The sequence below is a fragment of the Podarcis bocagei genome, assembly GCF_964188305.1.
Source record: "Podarcis bocagei genome assembly, chromosome: 9".
In the NCBI taxonomy this organism is placed as follows: Eukaryota; Metazoa; Chordata; class Lepidosauria; order Squamata; family Lacertidae; genus Podarcis; species Podarcis bocagei.
This window is the reverse complement of record NC_138134.1, coordinates 62,469,926-62,495,346: the sequence shown is the minus strand read 5'-3', so window position 1 is coordinate 62,495,346 and position 25,421 is coordinate 62,469,926. Positions and strand designations below refer to the sequence as shown.

Here is a 25,421-nt window from a genome sequence, read left to right as displayed (position 1 = left end):
GACACAGTTCAAAGCCATATAGATGGCTATCTTAAATGGGAGCAGATGGAGGGAAATCAAGGTAATTGGCATTGGTTTCTTTTTTTCCCTTTTTTTTTTTTTTTTTTTTTTGAATGGCTAGAATAGGAATTTAGTTCAGACTGGCTTGAAAATGAATTATAAATGTCCTGGTGGATGTTCATGCAAAATTCTCATCTGCTGATGCTGTGAATATATAAGTTGTGTTCACTGCCTTTTTATTTTATTTTAATTTTTTAGGTGGTTTTGAGAAAATTGATTGATGGAGTGTGGTTGGATGCAAACCTATCAAGACAGTCATGTTAGAATCATAGTTATTTTGGGGGGAGTTGGAAGAAACCACGAGAGTCATCTAGTCCAACCCCCTGCAATTCAGGAATCTTTGCCCAACATGGAACATAACATGGCAGTTATTTTGTATGCCTCAATGATAAGGCTGCAATCCTGTACACACTTACCTAGAAGTACGTCCCATTAAATACAGGAGTCCTGTTAAATACAGTGGTGCCTTGGGTTAAGGACTTAATTCGTTCCGGAGGTCTGTTCTTAACCTGAAACTGTTCTTAACCTGAGACATCACTTTAGCTAATGGAGCCTCCTGCTGCCGCCGCGCCGCCAGAGCACGATTTCTGTTCTCATCCTGAAGCAAAGTTCTTAACCTGGGGTACTATTTCTGGGTTAGCGGAGTCTGTAACCTGAAGCATATGTAACCCGAGGTATCACTGTACTGATATGAGACTTACTTCCCTAGGTGACTCATATACAGTACCTGAAAAACCACCTGCTCTATTCACCTGATTGGACAGGCATAATAGATGCCCTTTTTAGAGTACCACAGTTCTCCATGATGTGGTGATTTGTGAGAGGACCTTCTCAGTATTGGCACCCCACCTCTAAGTTGTGAGAAATGCCAATATTGTTGCAGTTTTGATGCTAGCTAAAAACATGTCTATTCTGCCAAGCATTTGGCTAAACTGATGCACCTCGTTTGTCTGAGGCAGTTATGTTAGCATATTGCCTGGTTGTTGTTTTTTTGCATTGAATTGTATTTAAATGAAATATTATGTCATTGTATTTTAATGTTGTTTCTTTTGCTGGGGTTATGTGAACAAAGTAGCGTGGGTTGTAAATAATTTAAATAAAAAACAAAAACAAAATATATAATAAAGAGACCACAAGGTTAGGTTATAAAGCAGATAGTCTTATTATATTTAAAAAAACCACCCAAACCAGGGCTTTATAATATCAAATACTCAGTCTCCTCTGATCTATTTCTAGATCCAGGGTGTGTGTGTGTGTGTGTGTGTGTGTGTGTGTGTAAAATCTGGGATATGGCTGTTCCCAGATGGATTGGCAACCTAGATAATACAAGATTCTCCCCATGAGAATGAGATGGAGGGGATAAATATAAAGAGACTAAAAAGTATAGCCTGCTTCATCTTTTTTGTTTTGTTTTCATTGTCGCGAAGAAGAAATGTAGCCTAGATGTTGAATAATTAACAAGAGCAAGTTAGTGTTAATCAGTTGCTGTAATAAAAATGCAAAATGTAAGAGGGAAGAAAATGAGACACTGTGGTAAATGCCCTGTTCTGGCTTATTTGGGAAAGTGCAATGTTTAGAGTTTGGTGCAATGCCTGTGAATGTGTGTACATGCAGTTATGTGTATATTATTAGAAGTGAAGATGACACTCTTCCCCACCACCACACACAGACCAACAAAGATTGTAGCAAACTGATACCAAAGCAAAACACGGAGGCAAGTTTTTCTGAATAGGAAGATTTTGGCATTCAAGGAAATCGTTACATACATAGTTTCAATTCTGTATTGTTTTCCATACTTGGTTTCAATCAGACTCCATGATTTCATATAAGGCCTTGTCCATATCTGCTAAGATGTCCTGTGCATGTAGCTTGAGTTCCTTGAGCCACCCAACCAATTTATGGGTCATTAGCACAGAGATAGCCAACATGGTGCCCTCCCACTGTTGTTCAACTCTGACTCCAATCAGCCTCAGCCAGCATGGTTAATGCTGGGAGGGATGATGGAAGTTGTAGTCCAACATCAAATGGAGGGTTTCACTTTGGCTACACTGGGAGAAATAACAGGGATATTTTGAGTGGTGTTCAGCTGCGTTTTACTCACAGTAGACCCAATTAAATTAAAAGCCCTAACTAGTTATGTTCACTAAGTTTTAAAATGTCTATTATATTGTGCTTGTAGAAGCCAGTGTAAAGACAATGAGGCATTTCCCGCTGTCCTCCCCCCAACACCTGCCACAAATCCAGCCCATATGTTGAGCCCACACGTTGTCATCACAGAGACAGAACTCAACTAAATGGACCAATGATTTGACAAACTATAAGAAAGCATCATTTGTTCAGATATATTTACCCATGGTGAACAAACAGCCTATACTCCCAAGACAGGCATAGGCAAACTCGGCCTTCCATATTTTTTGGGACTACAGCTCCCATCATCCCTAACTAACAGGACCAGTGGTCAGGGATGATGGGAGTTGTAGTTTGCCTATGCCAGCTCCAGGACATTCCACTTTTAATGCACCTAATGTGCTAGGACTCATTGAACCCCTGGCATAGAAAACTAGTTGCAGGCTTACGCTCCACCTCAGAACAAGTCCTTCCAGGTACAGTATTTGCATACCAACAGCACCTGCTAAAGTTTCTCAAAAATGAGTAATGACATCAAAATATATGCTTGGCCAAAGCAGATATATACATGAAAGCAACAGCTTAAAGTGGCAGTTCATTAGATGTTTAGTTGGCCATACTGAATCTTGAAGCATAGGTCAGCTGCCCATGTTGATGGCCAAGCATAAATTGGGCATGGAAAACCTTGGCTACTGTGTAATTACTTTGAGAAAGTTGCAGTGCTTCCTCACTCGGACTTCTAACTCCATTAGAAAGCCAACATAAACACTTCACCCTCTGCTTATTTCTCACAGGGGTAATGCGTCAAAATTATGGGCTTAATCATTATTAATTCCTTTGATATTTATCAATTGCACTAGCATTAATCATGATAAACACCTCTGGTATTAATGTGGATGTCATTAGTATAGCACTTCAAGTTTTTCTACTGCTGCTCAGCCTTCATTAACTGGACCATTAGTTACAAGGTGTTACCTTTTGCGTAAACAACTCCATGTTTCCTGTGGTGTGTGTGTGTGCATGTGTGTGTGTGTGTGCACGGCATGTGTGTGTGTTTGTATGTGTATTTTAAGCCTTGCAGTTTTTCATGACCTTTATATGATGCAGTAGGGTGGATTGGATATATCACACATATACTGTGAGTTCTCATGGTATCCATGTGAGAGCAATGAGTGAAATTGCTATGCTGAATCTGGAGCAGCTTCTCATGTCAATCTACCACTTGATCGCCATTTTAATGTTTGACATGTGGTTAGTGAAAATATATAGCACCAAATCAATCTCAGAGTGGCCTCAGGGAGAGAGATTACAAGACTCATTCCAGCCACATGGAAATGTTCTTAGTAGAACATTAAAGAGGCAACGAAGGCTTAAGCTGGTGATTTGTTTGGAATGATAGAGGAGTGGTATGAGGAATCATACTACTCCTTTAACATTGCTGAAGTTGTTTTATAGTGAGTGTAGCCATTGGTCCATGGAGTATACTGTTCATTTGCCTGCTTTGAATGGCAGTGGCTCTCTAGACTCTCAAGCAGAGCTTAACTGGAAATGCCCACAACTGAACCTGGAGCTGTCACTTAACTGTGTAACACATGAATTCTCATCCATGCAGGTGGAATACATTGTCATACATAAAGCAGAATCTTGCGACCTCTTGGGATAAGAGGTTTACTTTGATTTATTTTTTTCCATGAGACTAGTGTCCAGTTAATTAGATCAATGTTGTGTTTTCCTTGATTGGGAAATAAGCATATGGGGGGGGGTGAGAGTGGAGAAGCCAAAACTCCACAAAATGCAAAAAGTATAGTCTGTGGCATTTCCATATACAACTCAAATGTATGCAAGACCATTCACAACAGCAAGGGCAATAGAGGGAGAGGAAACTCTGGTCCTGATTGAGGCTGAACCTAATGGAATGGTACCTTTCACATCAACATGAAAATGTCATGGGAGATTGAACTGCTCTCCTTGTTCTTTATGTAGCTGATAAAGTGGCTCTAGTATCCAAAGGCTTTTACCTCAATAAATTGGTTAGGCTTTAGGGCAAGGATGGGAAACCTCCTCCAGTTTGAAGGCCACATTTCCTCATGGGTCACTTCCTGGCAGCCCCCTGTCAATGGAATGCAGGACCAGAGCCAAAAGTGGGCAGAAGAACAGATATGACAGCAGCCAGGCAAAAGCATTTGAGAGAGCAAAGTTGGACTGGGAAGGGTTGCAGCTTAGTAATTAGACATGGCTTGGGTACAATCTTGAGGGCCCTGTAGAGAGGCTTGGAGTGCTGCATTTTGCTCCCAAATCCTGACATTCACCACCCATGCCTTAAGGCAGGCATGGCCAAACTTGTTTTGGGACTACAACTCCCACCATGCCTAGCTAACAGGACCAATGGTCAGGGATGATGGGAATTGTATTCCCAAAACATCTGGAGGGCCAAGTTTGGCCATGCCTGCCTTAAGGTATCACAAGACTGTCTCCCCCCCCCCCCAATTTCCTGTAATGGCAACACTGAATTGTATAATACAGTCTTCCACCTTTACCGTAATACCACCTCTGCAATTCTCAGGATGTCTGAATTATAGAGCAATTTAACTGGCTACTTCATGGCGTCCCACTTAAATGGGCTTATATACCTCTGGCCTGTGAACTGCCCTCTACAGAAGATGAAGGTCTAGATCAAGCACCCTGTCTCTCATTTCCTTTACTGCACCAAAGGAATTCAGCGTTTGGCTCTTTCTGGACAAATATGCATACATAATCTTCCTTTGAAAGCTGACAGCTACTCTGAGCCATTATGCCTTCAAAATCTCTCTGCATGTAATGCAGATATCCTACTCCCAGAGCTTGCATGTTGGACTTTGAGAGGTATTTATCTCCCCAGGAACTCTGTTTAATTTAATATTGGATTCTGTTGCTAATGTCTGTAAGAGTCCTCAGAAGGCTATATTTATAGATGTAGCTCCTTCACTGGCTGTGTCCTGCTTCCAGGCCGTGAGGGATGGGCAGTCATATAGCTCTCATTAACAGTAATATGTTTGGCAGTTTGGAATGAATGGACAAGGCTCATGGCTTTTATGGCACCATGCAGACTCTTGGAATGGGCTGTTTTTAGAGGAGACAAGATTATTGAATTTATGGCAACTCTCTAGCCTCTTCTCACTTGACTGAAGATGTTGCGCGAAGGCCTTCCTTATATATATTTTCAGCAGGATAATTTTTTTTTTTTTAAAAAAGTTGTTTTCTCTGCGTGTACTGGAGCTCTCCTTCTCAACTTGAATATCATTGTTCTTTCTTGCAGGCTGTGATCTCATGAACCATGGCATCCTGGCTCTTGTCAGCTCCATTGGCTGTACGTCAGCAGGATCCCTCCAGTCCTTGGCAGATGCTATGCACATCCCTCACCTCTTCATACAGCGGTCAACAGCTGGGACTCCAAGGAGTGGCTGTGGGACCACCAGGAGCAACAGGAATGATGACTACACACTCTTTGTACGCCCACCTGTCTACATCAATGATGTTATCTTGAGGGTGGTCACAGAATATGCCTGGCAGAAGTTCATCATTTTCTATGATAGCGAGTACGGTAAGTGTTTACTCTGTGTCTCTCTTTGTGTATGTAAGGGGTAATTGTTATCATCAAATCTGTGTAATACTATTAAACGCAATTGCATTAAGATCCTTAAAATCTTCCACTAGATTACATCCCTCTCTAAGCATTTTATGACAGCATTAGCATTTCACATAATCCTTAGAATTAAAAATGTAAAAAAACAAAAACCCACAGCCCTTTGCATTTTCTGAAAGCCATCAACTTTTATGGCTTTCCTTGATAATTCCTTTGATAAGTGCCAAATGGAGTAGCTAAGGGTATTTTTTTTTTTCATATGTGATGCTAAGAAAGCATTTTGGGTGCCTTTTATTTGATTTTCTAACTTAGAAAAATAGCCATCCTGTGTGAATGATTCTGCCTTTGTTTTGGAATATCTACATATTTTGCCCATATGGGTTTATTGTACTCCATCTTCACTGTCTCCATAGCTCAGCCTGTGTTTTGTCTTGAGGTAAGCTTGCAACCAGCTGTAACAGAGATAAATATTCACTTTTTTAGTTTTAACACCTGTATTTCAAAATATAATGATTACATTGAAAAAAATAAGAAGAGCATTCCCCCACTCTTATATCATGTCACGTATGAATGTTGTTCAGACAGGAACAGTCTGCAAGAAAAAATGAATCAACATCCCAGCCAAACCAGGTTATTTTTTAACTTTCCTCTTTAGAGCCAATTTAAAATAAAGTTGACAAAAGTACAAAATGACCCAACTTTCATCTAGCTCCCATCTTTGCAGTATTTATGAAGTGTCTTTGTGTCAGTATGAGGAAATTGACTGTAAAATGTCAATTTAGATGGCAGTATATGTGATGTAAAAGGGATACAGGTGGCGCTGTGGGTTAAACCACAGAGCCTAGGACTTGCCAATCAGAAGGTTGGTAGTTTGAATCCCTGTGATGGTGTGAGCTCCCGTTGCTCGGTCCCTGCTCCTCCCAACCTAGCAGTTTGAAAGCATGTCAAAGTGCAAGTAGATAAATAGGTACCACTCTGGTGGGAAGGTAAATGGCATTTCCGTGCACTGCTCTGGTTTGCCAGAAGCAGCTTAGTCATGCTGGCCACATGACCCAGAAGCTGTACACCGGCTCCCTCGGCCAATAAAGCGAAATGAGCACCGCAACCCCAGAGTCAGTCACGACTGGACCTAATGGACAGGGGTCCCTTTACCCTTTACCTTTATATATGATGTAGTCGGAGATGGGGACTTGTGGCCTTCCAGATGTTATTGGACTACAACATTCATCATCCCCAGCAAGGCTGGCAAATGGTCATAGATGATGGGAGTTGTAGATGAGCAACATCTGGAGAGCAGCAGGTTTGCTGTAGTTGGTTATCTTCAAACTTTGTATTGCTTGAAGCTGGGCAGCAAATCTGCTTCTTGTTATCAATTTGGTGGCTCTTCTAGCATTATCTGATTCCATTAAAAAGATGGAAGAAGAAGATAAAATATAGAAAGGAGCAGGATCCTGCTGTTTTGCTACTTTATATTGTAATTTTAAGCTGGTATAAACTTTGAGAACCATTAAAATTCCTGGTCATGATATTATGTCAGGATACATCAGTCAAGCATGCTGTTCTGTCCTGGCTGCAATTGGTTTTTTATTTTGTTTTTATAATTGTAACTATTTCATCTGTTTTTTATATTTGGACAGTGTATTGTTCTAACCTGACCTGGGTCCTTATGATGAAGGGTGGTTAAGAAATCTTTTGAATAAAATTAATAGGGAGGTAGGAACTGTACATGTGGTTCACTGATTACTTCATACTTAAATTAATACATGTAGGATGTCAGTATATATAAGCAAATCATTGGTGTCACATAGCTAAGCAACAGAGCTCACATATTTTCATCACAAGAATCCAATATTGCTCAACCAATCTACACCGACTCTATCATTTGAAAGGTCTGAGTGGTAGGAATGCTTTGTTTAACAAGACTTACATACCAAGATGGAGTGATGGTAACATTCGAAAGAAATACCTAAAGTAGAAAAAAACACATTCTTGTTCAACTTCTGACATAAGATAAAATAGTCACGTGGAGTCCCCTTGCCACCTATACAACCCATCAATGTCATTCCAGCCAAGCCTGGCTGGATACTGGTCTCCCAGGAGCCTGTCAGTGCCTCTACTCATATTGCTAGGAAGAGAGCCACAGTGAATTCATTGTGAAATGCTTCCCTTCTGAAGATTAAAGCTTGTGGTACTGAAGCTCATTCAGATAATGGAAATAACGATAACAAGTATTATTGAGAATGGACCCTGAGTGTTTTACTGAATAAGGCACAGCTGCCAAGGAGTGTGGTGGAGTCTCCTTCTTTGGAGGTCTTTAAGCAGAGGTTTGACAACCATATGTCAGGAGTGCTCTGATGGTGTTTCCTGCTTGGCAGGGGGTTGGACTCAATGGCCCTTGTGGTCTCTTCCAACTCTATGATTCTATGATTCTATGATTCTAACTCATCAAATGCATAGCTACAATACAGCTCAGGTTACCTCAGGTTACCTCAGGTTACATACGCTTCAGGTTACATACGCTTCAGGTTAAAGACTCCGCTAACCCAGAAATAGTGCTTCAGGTTAAGAAATTTGTTTCAGGATGAGAACAGAAATCCAGCGACATGGCAGCAGCAGGAGGCCCCATTAGCTAAAGTGGTGCTTCAGGTTAAGAAGAGTTTCAGGTTAAGTACGGACCTCCAGAACGAATTAAGTACCTAACCCGAGGTACCACTGTATGTGCACATTGACCCCTGTTGATCTCACTGAACCTCAATTCCAGGTTAAAATAACATTAGGAAGGGACTGTTTGCACAGATTATATTGTAATGGGACTTATTTTTATTTTATTTATATCCCACCTTTCCTCCCAGAAGCCCAAGGTGGCATACTTGGTTCTCCTGTCCAGCTTTCCCCCTCAAAACAACCTTGTAAGATAGGTTAGACTGAAATACAGCAACTGGCCCAAAATCACCCAGTGTGTTTTATGCCTGAGTGGTGAGTTGAACCCTAGACTTCCAGGGACATCATTGGGAAAAGAAAAGGCTAAGGAGTAAACCCTACGCATATCTGGAGTGGAGTCCCCAAAACGGTTGGATGGCGTCTTGTACACCTCTGTCTGGCAATACCTGCAGCCAAGCTGGTTCCAAATGAATTGCTCTGCTTTCCTTTTAGACCACGTCAGCGATGCCAATAGGGGGGGGGGGTCTTGTCATCTGGGCAGTGCAGGGCCTTCATACACACTGCCCAGGCTTGCACCTTGGAGAGATCACTGTGGTGCTACTAATACAGCAAAAACAATGCTGGAGGCAGGAGTTATGAGCTACCAGTCTCTGCAGCAACAGCAGGAACTGTGATTCTCTGGCAGTTTGACTTCAACCCCAGTGGTGCACACCATTGTCTTTTGAGGCAAGTGGTTGCCTACAACAATTTGTTAGTTGAGAGCCAGTGTGGTGTAGTGGTTAAGAGCGATAGACTTGTAATCTGGGGAACCGGGTTCACGTCCCCGCTCCTCCACATGCAGCTGCTGGGTGACCTTGGGCTAGTCACACTTCTCTGAAGTCTCTCAGCCCCACTCACCTCACAGAGTGTTTGTTGTGGGGGAGGAAGGGAAAGGAGAATGTTAGTCGCTTTGAGACTCCTTCGGGTAGTGATAAAGCGGGATATCAAACCCAAACTCTTCTTCTAATACAGGGCAGTTTCTATGTGTCTTACAATCATGTTTACAAACACACACTACTCTTTTTAAAAAAATACGCACACCAATGGCTATCAAAATTTAACAACAAATCGATACCTAAAACAACAGCAGCTGTAACAGAAAGCAAGCAAACAAAAAACTTATCAGCAGCCCTCAGAGACACTGCTATAAAGCCTTAACACAGCTGGATCATATTGGGGGAGGGAATTCTTTTCCTGGCACCAAAAAGATGGCAGTGTTTTGTTTTTAAAGTGAACATTGTTAGACTGAATTACATATTGGTAATAAGAAGACTTGTGTTTACATTTCCTTTATTAGAAATAATGCACCTTCTTTGCTCACGTTATTTAATTTCTCAGTTTTAAAGAAAATACTTAGCTGGCATTACTGAAATTATTCCCAGCAATATTCTTGCTGCATGAGGAAAATAAGCTTTTTGGTGTTTACAGTGAATCTCACTACAATAAAACTGGGCTTGCATCCAGAATAAATATTATGCTCATCCAAATACCTCACATTATACAAAGGTACTGCATTCATTTGCATATCCATTTATCAATGTCATAGGTTTTAAGTTCAATACACTGGAATTGCATTTGACTTTTATCTTGTCTATCAGTGATTGCCTTTCATTAGAGAAGTGATGGGGCCTAATTTATATTTGGAATTATGTATTTCTGCAGTGCAAAGTGTTATTTGCATTCTGTTCTGCTTTGTAAAATAGCAAAAAGTCTGTCTGAATGCAACTGGACCTATTCATTTGATTTATTAAGGGGGCAAAAGAGAACAGTTCTTATTATTTCTGGTTGATAGAAGACTCCAGTCTACTTAAAATTATCTTGCCAGCAAAGAAAATAGAAGCCTTCGAAAGATGCTATTATTTCCATATAAGTCCTAATTAGCTGGCTGAAAGGGAAATGATTCTGAAAGCTCACTTCAGATCCACATATAAGCAATATCGTCCATTGACAGTGCATTTCAAATGAAACGTTAAATTGTGATGAGTATGGGAAACAAATAAAAACATTTGCCTAATAGAAATTGGAGCATCCATTCTAAATAAGTTAGCATAATAGGATAGGGGTCATCATCATATTGGTGGGAAATGTTTAACACATCTAACTTTTCAACAAATGTTTCCAATATAGTCAGCTTCTGTGTCACACATTAGAACAACACTCCCACCAGATAGTGATGGACTCCAACTCCCATCAGTCCCAGTCAGCATGACCAATGGAAAAGGATGATGAGAGTTGTAGCCCAACAACTTCTGGAGGGCACCGATTTGAGAATGGATTTGCTAGCGGCGAACATCACGTTAAAATATAAGGCTTTGCAGACAGAAGCTAGCTTTGTTCTCAGCGTGTCTCGCTTGTGATAGGATTCAGATGGGTGAAAACCTTCCCTTAACTCCAGACACCAATTGATTGGTTCATTTGGTTTTTATTTGTATGCCACTTTTCCACAGAGAGCGGTGCTCAAAGTGGCTTACAACAAACATTGACTTATCAAAATACAAAGCACAGTGATGGGGGTGAGAAGTTAAATAGGGTGAAATTCAAATAGGGCATGTAGGGCTGCTGGAAAACAAGCCTTAACGGGAGGGGCTGGCAGCTCTCCCAGGCTCTCGAGCTTGTTTACTGGTGACCTCCCTGGCTGCAATCCCCGCAAGTCCAGGGTAGATCTCGATAGGCGACATTTCCCAGCGTGGAAAATGCACACCCCTCCCTCCTTGCTTCCCTAGCAGGGAAAGAAGATACAGTGGTGCCTCGCAAGACGAAAATAATCCGTTCCACGAGTCTCTTCGTCTTGTGGTTTTTTCGTCTTGCGAAGCAAGCCCATTAGCGGCTTAGCGGATTAGCGCTATTAGCGGCTTAGCGGGCTTAGCGGATCAGCTGATAAGCGGCTTAGCGGCTTAGCGGATCAGCTGATAAGCGGCTTAGCGGATCAGCTGTTAAGCGGCTTAGCGGATCAGCTGATAAGCAGCTTAGCGGATCAGCTGTTAAGCGGCTTAGCGGCTTAGGATCAGCTGATAAGCGGCTTAGCGGCTTGGGAAAAAAGGGGGGGAGGAAAAAAACCCAGCAGGAACTCGCAAGACATTTTCGTCTTGCGAAGCAAGCCCATAGGAAATTCGTTTTGCGAAGCACCTCCAAAACGGAAAACCCTTTCGTCTAGTGGGTTTTCCGTCTTGCGAGGCATTCGTCTTGCGGGGCACCACTGTAGTCAGAAATCTATTTACATCTCTTTATTTCTGACTTTACAGCACTACAGAAAACATGTCCGATCAGTTCAGACTCCGTCTAGCAAGTCACTCAAACTTCCTTTACAAACGCAACAGGAAGGTCTCATATTACACACAGAGCAAATTCCGGTGAATCGCCCTGTGAACTGACTGTAACATTCTTTCCCACAGTCAGCCACATCATGTGATGTAAACATCGAGCTGGCAGTTTGCAGCTGCGTTGCTCTCATATCGTAACAAGGTTCACTTTCTAAAACCCTGGAGAACCAACCATTGCCAGTTAGTGCATGCAGTTCTGAGCTAGATAGACCAATGATCTGTCACAGCACAAGGCAACCTCCTAAATAAAAGAAAACCCCTTTCTATTTCTTCATAATCATTCTTTTTCTGGAGTGTTTACTTTTAAGCCTGCAAAGCCCTCGGCTGAATTGCCATTCAGCCTCTGAAGCTAACTTTTTTTAAATGAAGATTCTCCACAAATATGATTTTGATGAGTGCACATGCATGCATACACACACTTACACATTTCCATTAGTTTCTGTGTCAAATGGCAGTTTGGTAATTCAGCAACCTCCAAATTTTATTACTAGGATTTCACTTCTAACAGTTTGATAATAGTGTCAAAAAAAAATGCTTTCACCCATATAAAGACATGTTCTTTAACATACCCTTAAGGGCTCGTTTTAAATGCAACAGCTACTCTAAGCAATCTGAGATCCTTTAAAACTGCAATTACTTTCCACACACACAGGGGAGTATAAAGAATGTTAATTATTTTAACTAATCCTTAAAAGAATGATTATAGCACAGCAACCCAGGAAACAACAATATTTTCTGTGACCAATGATTAAAAAATAAAATGATAGAAAAATATTGGTGGTGTGCATATGCAAACATCAAGATATGCGAAAAGGGGTTTAAAAAAATTCTCCAAAGTAGGGAACCTGCGGCCTTGCAGATGTTGTTGAATAACCAACACTGCCTGCCAGTATGTCCAATAATCAGAGTTGCAATCCAGCAATATTTGGAATGCCACAGGTTCCCCATTTATGCATCACATAATCTCAGCTCAGTTCCCTGAATGATGAGACGTTCCAGGGATGCATCCAAGTTTGTATCCAAGTTTGGTTTTCCTTGCCATAAAATGTTTGGTTTAAACCTTGAAATCAAGACCAGTTGATTCCCACCCACCCAGCCCCTTCTCCATGCAGCACATACACACAGAGCCCTAAATTCAGAGATTTCAAACTCTCCAGCAAAATACTTCAGACATCTGCCAACATTTAAATCTCTTACAAAACATATAAGAACAATTGTAAAATGTATCTAAAATAATGTAAGATCTGAAAATGCAGCTCTCTTTAGAATCCATGGCAGCAAAGATTTATTAATACACTTCAATCAACACAAAGCAAATCCACTGGGGCGGGGGAATAATTTACTACTTGGTAATCTGTTTTGGGCCACAGTGAGTAGAATCCATCTTATTCCTGTGCTGCAGATTTTTTCCTGAACACATTTTTTTTAAGGAAGACTGACTTTTTGGTATTTTTCTCTAACAGACTGCTTGCTTTCTGATTATGCTTGGCAAGAACACAGTTGAATTTGTGCCCTTTGCCAGGGGAGTGAATTCATCATGAAGAAACCAATCAATCATATAAAAAAAGCCTTAATTGTGGGGTTTGTGCCATTTTACTGTCTATGCATTCCACAGGCCTCAGATTCAAAGACAGCCATTATCACGGTTTGAAAACATTTATTTTTAATGTTTTATTGGTGCTAAGACAGGCAAAAGTGATCCATGCATTTGTCAAAAGGTGAAAGAGATAAAATATTTTCCAACACAACCTATTTTGTCTCATTTCTCATTTTCTGTTACATCGGCTATGTATTATTTTAAATTCTCCTGCCATTTTCCATGCAACATCAAGGGTAGAAAAACTGTGTTCGTCTGCAGTTTTGCTCCTTTATCCTCTTGCCTTCTCTCTTTGCTTCCGGCTTTGCATTCATAAGGTCCCGTGTTTTATCTCTGGCTTGGAAAGGCCACTATCAGTCAGTGTAGACAATACTGAGCTGCAGTAGATGGACCAACTGCATCCTTTGTTCCTCTCTGAATGCCTGCATTTGGAGACCAGCAATAACTGCTGAATTTCCTTGTTTAGGAGTCTAATTTGCAGGGTAAAAGTTCAGGAAGATTCCCCCTACTAATAAGAGCACCTTGTTGCTTGATGCTTCTGCAGCCTTCCCCAGCCTGATGGCCTCCAAATGTCAATTTGTAACACTTGTACAACTTCTAAACAGCTGTTCAAAAATCACTGGCTGCATGGTTTATCATTATAGGAATGAAACTAGGTGAGCCACAGGCTCATGTGCTCTATTCTCTCCTAGCATGGGATCAGAAGTGTCAAATCCCATTTTTTACTAACCACAGTTTGTCTGAACCTGGACAAACTGTGGTTAGCTTTTACTTGATTGAAGCAAGCCAACTTCAAACAATGGTGAACATAACATATGAAGAGCCCTGTTGGTTAGGATATGAAGATCCATCCAAACCAGGGTTCCCCACAGTGGCGAGTAGGAAGCCCAAAAGCAGGATGTAGCGACCAGAGAGAAGAGACGGTGGAAGAAGATTGGAAGAAGTTTAAAGAATATTTGAAAAAATGTGTTAATATTTAATTCTTAGAATAGCTTTGGAAGTTGATATAGGCTGTAGGGTTAGAAGTAAAAAATCGTGTATTTTAAAATATTGTAGTGTTATTTGTAAATGATAAAATGTGAAGATTTTTATGGTAAAAGTAAGTGTGATAAAAAATGGTTAAAAATTATGATATATGAAACTGCTAAAGATGAGGTAAAATGAAAATCAGATAGGGAGGACTTGGGGAAGCTCACCTAACAATGTTTAGAAAAAATAAGAATAAGACAAGAATTTGTTTGTATTTCTGTTTGTATTGTTTATTTGTGTTATAAAATGAATAAAAAAAATGGGGGAAAAAGCAAGATGTAGATCAGGCATACCCAAGCTCGGCCCTCCAGCTGTTTTGGGACTACAATTCCCATCATCCCTGACCACTGGTTCTGTTAGCTAGGGGATGATGGGAGTTGTAGTCCCAAAACATCTGGAGGGCCGAGTTTGGGGATGTCTGATGTAGATGCAAGAAGCCTTCCCTGTTGATGTGCCATACCAACTGGGAAACAAAGGCATATTGCCTCTATACCTGGAAGTTCATATAGCCATCATATTTCAGATGGCATGTCACAATCATGTTTTTGAATGGATTCTGCTGTTGTACGTCAAAGGCTCTCTGTTATTCTCCATGTAACTTATTCTCCACCTGCAAGCTTGCCCTCCGGGTGATCCAAGTTAAAACAATATAAAACAAATAAACAAGATAGTCTAAAGATGGGAGGATGAGCTGGCCAGTAGTGGAATTGACAAGGAGATTTGGTATCATACACATCTTTAAAAGGTGAAACACAATTTTAATAAAAATCCATAAAGATATCCCATGGCCCTTAATCGTTTGCAAATACTTATAATTTTCCAGGGGCTGTTTGTGGCTGTTTGATGACTGTAATATTCTCTAGGCTGTCTCCAGACTATCTTAAAGCTGTTTATTACTCATTTGGCTTCTTGCCAAGTTCCAACATACTCATTTACTTCACTCTGCCTCCATAAACATATAATTAATACAGTTTATCACTGAACTATTTCCTTGCATTAATTCATATTATTCCACCAAAAAAAATATAGCAAGATGCATATGCATTTTGCATTTTATTTGTTGCTGCTTTGACCTCTGTCACTGTCTTGCATTGTCTTTGGAAAGTGTTTGTTTCTTTTGAAAGAGATGGCTGATCACAGCCAGACTCAGGTTTGGGAGAGCCCTTGGCAAACTCCCCTGCAAAGTTGGCTTCTTTCTGACATGGGTTGACTAGCAATGCTATGATCACCCCTGAATGGAATGATGCGTCCTAAGCCTGCTGTTAATGTCTAGAATGACATTCTAGTCTGGATTCAACATGGTGTTGCCATTGGGTCTGCTAGAATACCATTGATAAACTATGGTTTGTTAGGATGACAATGAGTTCAAATGAGCATTTGAGTCTTGCATTCCTCTCAAGTATGCTTTCTTTAAACAAGCTATGGTTTGAGGTCGGCTTGTTTTCACTAACCACAGTTTAGAGTAACCAAAGCTTGTAGGGTTCAGACAAACTATGGCTATATCAACAATTGAAGCAAAAGCTTCTAAAGGGGTTGCCCTTGCAGTTGTGCCAGAGGGCAAAAGCGGGTTGGGAGATTTTGAAGATTGCCTAGGCTTGTTCTCATCACAGTCTTTGCAAATTGTTGCAGATTCCCACTTGCTTTTATTCAGTTTTATTCAATTTTGCTCCATCTGTAAAGGATATACTGAAGGAGCATCTCCACCCCCATCGTTCTACCTGGACACTGAGGTCCAGTGCTGAGGGCCTTCTGGCGGTTCCCTCACTGTGAGAAGCCAAGTTACAGGGAACCAGGGAGAGGGCCTTCTGGGTAGTGGCACCCGCCCTGTGGAACACCCTCCCACCGGATGTCAAAGAGAACAACAACTACCAGACTTTTAGAAGACATCTGAAGGCAGCCCTGTTTAGGGAAGCTTTTAATGTTTGATGCATTACTGTATTTTAATATTTTGTTGGAAGCTGCCCAGAGTGGCTGGGGAAGCCCAGCCTAATGGTGGGGTATAAATAATTTTATTATTATTATTATTATTATTATTATTATTATTATTATTATTATTATTATTTATTATTATTTTCAGCAATAACAGAAGCCCATAGGAGGCTTACAAGCAGTATCAGTCAGTGGGGCAGGGCAGCGGCACTTACCTGACCTGTCACCAGAAGCACTGTGGCTTGCTAGAAGCTAGAGGGGCAAGGCAGCAGTGATGAGATCAGCATGGTGCAAGCACACTGGTGGAGCCAATCTGGTGTTCTTGCCAGTGCATTTGTATCATGTTGGCATTACCAGTGCCTCACCCCTCTCCTTCCTGGCGAGCTAAAGTATTTTTAATGGGCTTTGTTGTTGTTGTGCTTATACTGCTGTACACTGTCCCGATATAAAAACTTCTATAAATTAGCTGAAGTGAGACCAGTGATGGGAGGTCAGGTAGGCAACACCACCCCATAGTTGTCTGTTGTTTGCAACGAAGAATACTTATAAAGTAAACTTGAGTTTTGTTTCTCAAATTGTATTGCATTCTGATCAGGAAGTTCAAGTGTGTCTTCAAGAGCTAGTGGAATGGCAATACAAATGAGGCATCTCATATTTCAGCAGGGAGGAAATTCCACTGATGCCACCTTCCTTTGCTCAATATACAGTGGTACCTCGGGTTACATACGCTTCAGGTTACATACGCTTCAGGTTACAGACTCTGCTAACCCAGAAATATTACCTCGGGTTAAGAACTTTGCTTCAGGATGAGAACAGAAATCGTGCGGCGATGGCACAGCGGCAGCAGGAGGCCCCATTGGCTAAAGTGGTGCTTCAGGTTAAGAACAGTTTCAGGTTAAGATCAGACCTCCAGAACAAATTAAGTTCTTAACCTGAGGTACCACTGTATATGTAACATGAATCTGACCCCGCAAAGCAAGGAGTGAGAAAGTGTATGTCATATATACAATGAAAACTTTTAGCCATTCCCAAAGACAGCTGGTTAACACAGCGCTGTTAAAATGAATGAACTTGTGTCGGGAGAATTTCTCTGAATCTCTAAGAGTTAAAACCATAAGCAGTAGAAGGTTTTATGGGTTGAATCGACAGTGTTAAAGCTCCACCAATAAAATCTCCCAAGATAAACTAACATTTAAGCACCATACTAAATAAACCCCATTATAAGCCAGCTTTCCCAGGATATAATGCAGAAGATGGTAGCACCATTTCAGAAGAGCTCAAACACATATGGTCTTCTACCAATGCTGCTTTTTGATGACCACATTCAAAATACTTAAGAGTTTGTGAATGTCTATGTGCGTGTTCGGAAGACCTTTGAATGTGTCTGTGTATCCTGCTCTGATTTAGCACCTGGCACCATTTGAAACAGCTCACAGAAATAAAATAAATGTCCATCTGTCTTCTACTAGTAAGGAAGCTAGCTGTTTGAATAAAACAGAAGATGTCAGAGAGTACGTAGTATGTATCCATTGCAGAGTCAAGGGAAATAATTAGCATGAATTTTTTTCAGTGCTGTGTGTGCTCCTTGAGAACTTAAGAAAAGCCCTGCTTGATCAGACCAAAGGCCCATCTAAGTAGCATCCTGTTTTCACAGTGGTAATTAGATCTCTATGGGAAGCCCTGAAGTAGGCCTGAGTGCAACAGTGTTCTCCTTACTTGTGTTCCATCCAATATGTACCATATTTTGGCATATTTGGCATAAAGATATGCCCATGACTGGAAGTTAAGTCAATCTGCCCTTACATAGAATGTGACTATGAATTTGGTATGTGCAAGAAGTAGTGTGTGTGCAGTTGGGACTAAAGATAGCTGCTTTTAGAATATCTCCAGAGACCCAATTCTACCTACAATAGTTTATGTGAGACTTGGTGAGTCTCTGGTGCCTTCAATCTGAAAGTCTGGGACTCCTCTCATCATAAGATATCCTGGCAATATCAAAGTGCATTGCCCTCTTAATCAGCTGTTATTCTTAGATGGAGATGGACAATCTAGGTTTTTTCACCTAGACCCTGTTTACTTAGCTATATTTCTGTTGGTAATGTGTCCAGGGAATCTCCTTCGCTGTCTCTTGCTGTTGCCTCAAAGGTAAATAAATTCTGCTCTGGTAATCAAGTTGCTGCTACTGTTCCTTCCTCTCCCATCCCAGCCTGTCTGAGAATATGCTGGCAGAAGAAGCAGAGGCATCCATCAGCCCCATCTATCACTGGCTGATTCCGTTTCCAGTCAAATTTCCAATCAAACTGGGGCAGGGTGGAGTGGTGTGGTGATTGGGTCTGGCTGACACCAGCTCCTAGCAACAACATTAGATCACCCACATGTGGGTGAACTAAGGTTCAACTTAATCAGGACTCAGGCAGATTGTTCCACCTCCACTGTGTTCTACCTGCACTGTCAGAGGAAGTATGCCCTTTGAATGTCAGTTGTTGGGAATCACAAGTGAGGAGAGGGCAGGTTCCTTTGGTAATGTGTGCTGGGAATCTCCTTCGCTGTCTCTTGCTATTGCCTCAAAGGTCACATCTGGTTGGTCACTGTGAGAACAAGATGCTGGTCAAGATGGGGCATTGGCCTGATATAGCAGGCTCTCCCCTTGTTCTTTTTGGGACCCACTCTGTGGTTTGGTTTCATAGAAGTTTCCTCCAGTGGACACATTTTCAAGTGACTTCCCCTCCACCCTTATGGCAAGAGGCGACCATTTTTGCTCATTATTTTAGCATTTTGTAGTTCTTCATAAAAGTGAGATCCACTTTGGATCACTGCAGCTGAAGGAAGCAATTATTGTTACATTTCATTCTTTTTTTTTAACATACACAGTGCCTAGAGAAATTATTTTATTGGGTGCCTCATAAATATAACGAGTAAATAAAATAAATATACAATTCACAATAAAATTAAATTATGAAACATAATTGCTACTCTGCATGCTGTGGCTGGGAATGGGCCCTCGGTGGCTTGCAGCTGGTGATCAAATTTATAAGTAAACATTCTCATGGAAATATGCACAGCAAGGTCTCCATATTATCTACGGAATTTCTCTGAATCTATTTGAACTATGCCTCCTCAATGTGCAGTTCGGTTCCAGAACGAAGGATCCCTGCTACTGCAGCTATTGCTGTTCAAAGAAGGATGACTGCAGTAGGCTCATAAAGCACTGTTGATAAGAATTTGGACAGCATCATTTGTTAATGCAACAGCTTTCCTCATCAGCAGTGGAAACAAAGGAGTCTTTTGCGTAAATCACCCAGGGAAAATTTTGAAGTGTGTTTCCCTTTAACTGAGTTACATGATATTTTCAGGAGTAGTATGAGAAGGAAAAATATGTCTTATGGTATATAAGGACATTTTCTAAAATGTATACTTTGATGACGGATACTTGAATTACACATGCTCAGTGCGTAACTATGGATTTTCTGTTACTTACAGTTTTTTTGTTTTGTAGTTTCCCATTAGGTTTAGAAAAACCTGAGGAGATTGTGGCTGTGTTTTGTCATCCTTATCAGGGAGCATAGTCCTCCCCAGCCTTTCCTCCAAAGCTGGTCAAGTTCATTGTGAATGTAGACTTATCCATTTGGGAATCATGTACTCATTTTTCTTAAGTTTGGATGAACACATTGCAAGCTCATGGTTGCTCATTTGCTGTCACTGGTGATAGATTGGAAGAAGCCCCAGCTTCCCCTTTGGATGGCTTAGACTTTAAACAGAAAAAGAGCCATATGGAAAAAAGTGATTGATGACTGCCAACACTGTTGCAGTGCAAACACAAGGCCACAATTCACCACAAGATTATCCAGTGCTTGCACATTTAAATAAACTCTTCTTGCACAGCTCTCATTTATTTCAGTGCAGTTTGCATCATAGAATTTTCCAGCAGGTGTGTCCTAGGTTAATTATTATTGGTATCATGACCAGTGATTGATTAGTCCTCCCCTCAACCTTCATAAGTTGCCTCAGAATTAAACACAGAGATTTTCTCCAAAATTCAGAAATAGCTCAAGTTTCTTTTTATGAGTCCATTTGACTCTGGAAGCTAGATTGACATTGTAGCAGCCCTTGGAAAAATTACGACTCCCACGGGCCACTGGGAACTGTCTCTCTTCCATTGGATTGAGTGCTGTTCAGCTGGGCTGCACCAATATTTAATAGGCAGGGGAAAGGAATTTGGAGGACTCGGTGAAGTGGGTGAATGCAAGAATGAGTGGACATTGGGGAATTACCCTGAGCCACAGAATAATTAGGGGACTTGTAAAGCTCATCTGAAAGCCAAAGCAAGATTTACAAGCCCTTTTAGTTTATACTCACGTCACAGTTAGGTAAGCTTCATTGACGTGTCAAGCTAAGCTTTTTCAAACATGTGTGAGACTTTTAATCTCAGAGTTAGTCTCAGGGTCATGGGTTTGAGCCCCACATTGGGCGAAATATTTCTGCACTGCAAGGGGTTGGACTAGGTGACTCTCATTGTCCATTCCAGCTCTATGATTCTATGTCAGGGCTAAATTTTTGGAAGCAAGCGAATGGAACAGCTGGTGGCTCATCAAAGATCAAAGCAGTTTCTAAGCAGTTTGGCATAGGCAGGATGACAAATTACTTAGACAAAGGAGTGAAACTGGATCCAAAAGTTATATAAGACCAGATCAGACCCTATTTGGCTCCTTTGGTCACCTGATCTATTAGGTTGAAAGCAGCAGTTCACCCTTTTTCATACACTGGACATCAAGAATGGTTATAGAGAGGTGCTTCAGCACCTTGGACAGATCCCAAGGAAAAGAGAACTTGTCCCAACAAATATCCAAATCTGTCTGAAACCATATATTGGAATCTGCCCAGCTATATTTCCTAGACATAACCCATTTCTGAGCAGTAAAGAATGTTAAAAGGACTTTTCTGTGGGGCTAAGCACCCACATACTTTTGTCCGTTCTCCCTTGGTGTGTGGATTTTGGGGGAGCATATGACTTCAGGCGGGTGTTGTCTTGGGGGTCCCACCTTGGGGACCGCCAGTTCAATGAGTTACTGGACTGGGCTATAGCTTGGGGTAAGGACTCAGAGCTGGCAGCTCTTCATCTTGCAACATTGACTGGGCTGATTACTCTGCCTCCTTTCTTTTTGTGTTGGTATCCTGATTACTCTTCATGACTAGGATCATGACAGATAGGACTTAATCCTCCTCTTCTCCTAGTAGCATCAGAGAGACGCATAGGCACCAATTATAGGGGGCCCTGGGGCACTTTACATAAATTATTGTAATTCTTAAAATTGTTGTGTTAGAGGAGGTGATAAATATCATACCTATATCACAGATGTGAAGCTAAGATTAAGGCTACCAAGTAAATTCATGGCAGAGGTGAGTTTACACTCACCTCTGTCTGTAACTCTGCCTCTCAGCTACCGTGCTGCACCAATTCTCTTAAACATATTTAATTTACACTGAGTTGCAGCCCTTGAACTTGCTTTTTTGGGGGAGGGGAGGGACATAAATTCTCCATTTGGGATATAGCTACCTAGATCATCATATACCACCTGGAGGTATTAGATAATCACAGTATTTTTACCTGAAAAGTTCTTCCAATATTTCTGATAACTCCTCAGGAGTGCAAGAATAGCCATGTACAGCTATATATTTCAAGGGTTAAAGCAGGAGCATATATTTTTTATGGTGCACTTAAAATCAGGCACATTTGTAGCAGTTCAGATAATTGTGTTGCTTCTTAAATTGGCCTTGAAGTGCCAAAAAGGCCTCTAACAGCACTGATTAGACTGAATTTAATTTCCCTGATTTAGACATTAAATAGGAGCTGCAATTAAGCATCACTATCTTTTGGAAGTATATTTTTAGAATGAGCATGCACTTTAGCAGCATTAAACCATTCTTCAATGTTTTGCACTACTTCAAACTTCCTGAAGTATCTGTGGCTAAATACAGCAATTACATCCCTTGATTCCTAAAGAAAAGTCCACTCTTTCTCTTAGGCTTTAGTTCTTTATATTTTATTTTAACTCAGATATGCAGGTTGCAGAAAATCCATAATTTTCTAAACCCAGCAAGTGGAGTTCAACATTAAGCTCTTCCTATCATTCCATCTGTGGAAGCATTGCCGCTTGCCACATGGAACAATCCCCCTTTTCACCCCCCTGGATGCTGTTCTGTGGGTTCACTGAACCAATGTTGGGGTGTACAGGGGTATAAGGGGAGGTGAAACCCTGATACACAAGCAGGAGTCCTTGTGAGGGCTTCTGCTGATGGGGCTGGTTAGGTGAATCCCACCCATCGTTTTCAAACTTTCCATCTTCAAGGAACCTTATCCAGATCCATTTGTCTTTGGAGGAATTTCAAATTGTGTTCTGGGCAAGTGGTTGCCAGTGTGGTTTATCTATGAGGGTGGCCACAGTACTCACTAAGAAAATATAGCTGTGCCCATGGATTGGTGACTCCTGTTCTAAGGTGTTTACTTCATGCAAGATACTAACCATAATTATGAGGTTTCTCTGTAACCTCATGTCAATTCACCTCCTTCCTGGAGCGCTGGATTGTGTAGATTTGGGGAGGGTATGGGGAGCATGCACAGTTACCTACCGTATTTTTCGCTCTATAAGATGCACCAGACGACAAGACCCACCTAGTTTTTGGAAGAGGAAAACAAGAAAAAAAATATTGTGAATCTCAGAAGCGCAGTCCCTCTTGCTGTTCTGGCTTCTGGGATAGCTGCGCAGCCTGTATTCATTCCATAAGACATATACACATTTCCCCTTACTTTTTAGGAGGGAAAAAGTGTGTCTTATAGAGCAAAAAATACGGTATTTTAATTCAACCCTTGGATGTTTCTGCCCTTTCCCTCCAAGACATTCCTTAGCCCGACGGCTTATGAGGGGTCAACAGACATTGGAGACCCTTTTCCTACTTCTGGAAGTCTTTCCCCCAGAGGCAAGGTCTCTTGGGCAGAAGCTTGCTTTAGATAGCATACTTTCTTTTCTTCTCTCATAGTTAACATATACAGTGGTACCTCGGGTTACATACGCTTCAGGTTACAGACTCTGCTAACCCAGAAATAGTGCTTCAGGTTAAGAACTTTGCTTCAGGATGAGAACAGAAATCGGGCTCCGACGGCACGGCGGCAGCAGGAGGCCCCATTAGCTAAAGGGGTTCTTCAGGTTAAGAACAGTTTCAGGTTAAGAATGGACCTACGGAACGAATTAAGTACTTAACCCGAGATACCACTGTATGCAATTGTTGCTAACTTTTCATCTGAATAAAGTATAGTCTTTTTATTTTAATGGCAGGTGTGTTTTTGTTATAATGAGATTTATAGGCTCAATCCAAATGAAATGAAACCACTTGTAGGTTATTGTTTTTTTAAAAAATAACTTATTGCCCTCTTCTCTGCAGGAGTCACTTAATGAGAAATAGTTTTCAGAGCTCCATAGGGTTAGTCAGAATCTGGAACAATACGATGGGCAAAAGAGGACGGCAACCAGGGATAATTAAATACCCTTTAAAAATGGTTCTTTTCAAAATGAACCAGTGCCTAAAAATTCCTTCACACAAATTAGCACTTTAGGACATGTCACAAGCATAGCTAAGGAACGGTTCCAATGAATATTAAGTTAATGTGGCCTTCAGGGGGTGGTTGCTTGACATGAGGCAGAATACCTTTTTTCCCAGATAAGCCAAAATCGGTTTTGTCGTCTTTCTATATGCTAATTAGCATTTTGATGGGCTTTTGATGTTCCCAGATATCCGAGGAATACAAGAGTTTTTGGACAAAGTATCTCAGCAGGGAATGGATGTAGCACTGCAGAAAGTAGAGAACAACATCAATAAAATGATCACAGGGCTCTTTGCCACCTTGCGGATTGAAGAGCTGAACCGCTACCGGGATACACTGAGACGAGCCATTCTGGTAATGAACCCATCCACAGCCAAGTCTTTCATTGCAGAGGTAAGTGTAAGCACCAGTTGACTTCTATCTTCACCTTTCTTTCTGGAATTATGTTTTGTTTTGATCAATGGCTTCTGTTCTTAGTTTTTGTTTTTGTTTCAAGAAATCTCTTTACACTTTATACTCTCCCCTATATTTTTATTTAGATTTTTTAGCCCTCCATTTTTGGACAGTTTTCCCCAAAGTGGCATTCAGTTGATTGAGTGGCATTAATTAAAAGAGAGTACCATCAGCCTTACAAGACACACAGTATGGAGCAAGGGATAGGGTAGATGAGAGAAAGATAGGGAGGAAGGGAGAGAGATATCTGATCTTTAAGGGTAGAACTAAGTTGTGAGGTATAAGCAGTGCTCCCCCCCCCTGAAAAATAGGTGCCGGTGCACCTGTTGTTTGTAACAACAACAAAAAAGATGTTGGTACTGTGTACCCTGAGTACCCAATGAAAAAGCACTGGGTATAAGTGTGTATTTATATCAAGTTGGGGGCCAGGTGATCTACCTCTGAGCTACAGTGGCAGAACAGCTGCTTTACATGCACAAGTCCCAGCATCTCCAGATAAGGCTGGGAATGTTTCTTGTCTGAAACACTGGAGAGCTGTTGCAAGTCAATGAGGACAATACTGGACTTGATGGACCAGTGATCTGACTTAGCTTCCTATGTTCCTTGCTGATGTTCTTGGATGGGTAGCAGTTAGTAGCTCTTTTTTCTCTGGTCTGCAGGTAGTGTTAGAGTGTTCTCCCCTGATAGAAGCACAGAAACATAGAACTATAGAGTTGGATGGGACTCAAGCATACCTGACAGATGGCCACCCAACATTTCAAGACCCATGTTCTCCTGTGGCAAGAAATCAGAGTGTGCCACCTTCAGTTCTTCAGTCTCTGGCAACTTTCCCCCATTTTCCCCATTTATTATCTAATTCATAATAAGCATAGATTTTTTAAAAGCAACAGTTCTAACACAACACATTATTTTGATGGAGTTTGTGTATGTTGTCATCCACAGGAGAATTTCCTTGTACTCTTAGGAGTAAAATATCCAGAAACTGTA

General features: G+C 41.1%; 1 protein-coding gene across 7 annotated transcripts in view; it reads left to right on the top strand.

The window, feature by feature from the left end:
- The window catches only part of GRID2 (glutamate ionotropic receptor delta type subunit 2), an 849,518-nt gene that overhangs the window by 447,622 nt on the left and 376,475 nt on the right, over positions 1-25,421 (top strand). For all 7 annotated transcript variants that reach the window (XR_014011362.1, XR_014011363.1, XR_014011364.1 and 4 more), the window contains exons 3-4: positions 5,483-5,767; positions 24,169-24,374. Coding sequence is in view for 4 of the 7 variants with exons in the window: in XM_081206978.1 (XP_081063104.1) it covers positions 5,483-5,767; positions 24,169-24,374 (491 nt within the window). In the remaining 3 variants the exon portion in view is untranslated. The remainder of the gene's footprint in view (positions 1-5,482; positions 5,768-24,168; positions 24,375-25,421) is intronic.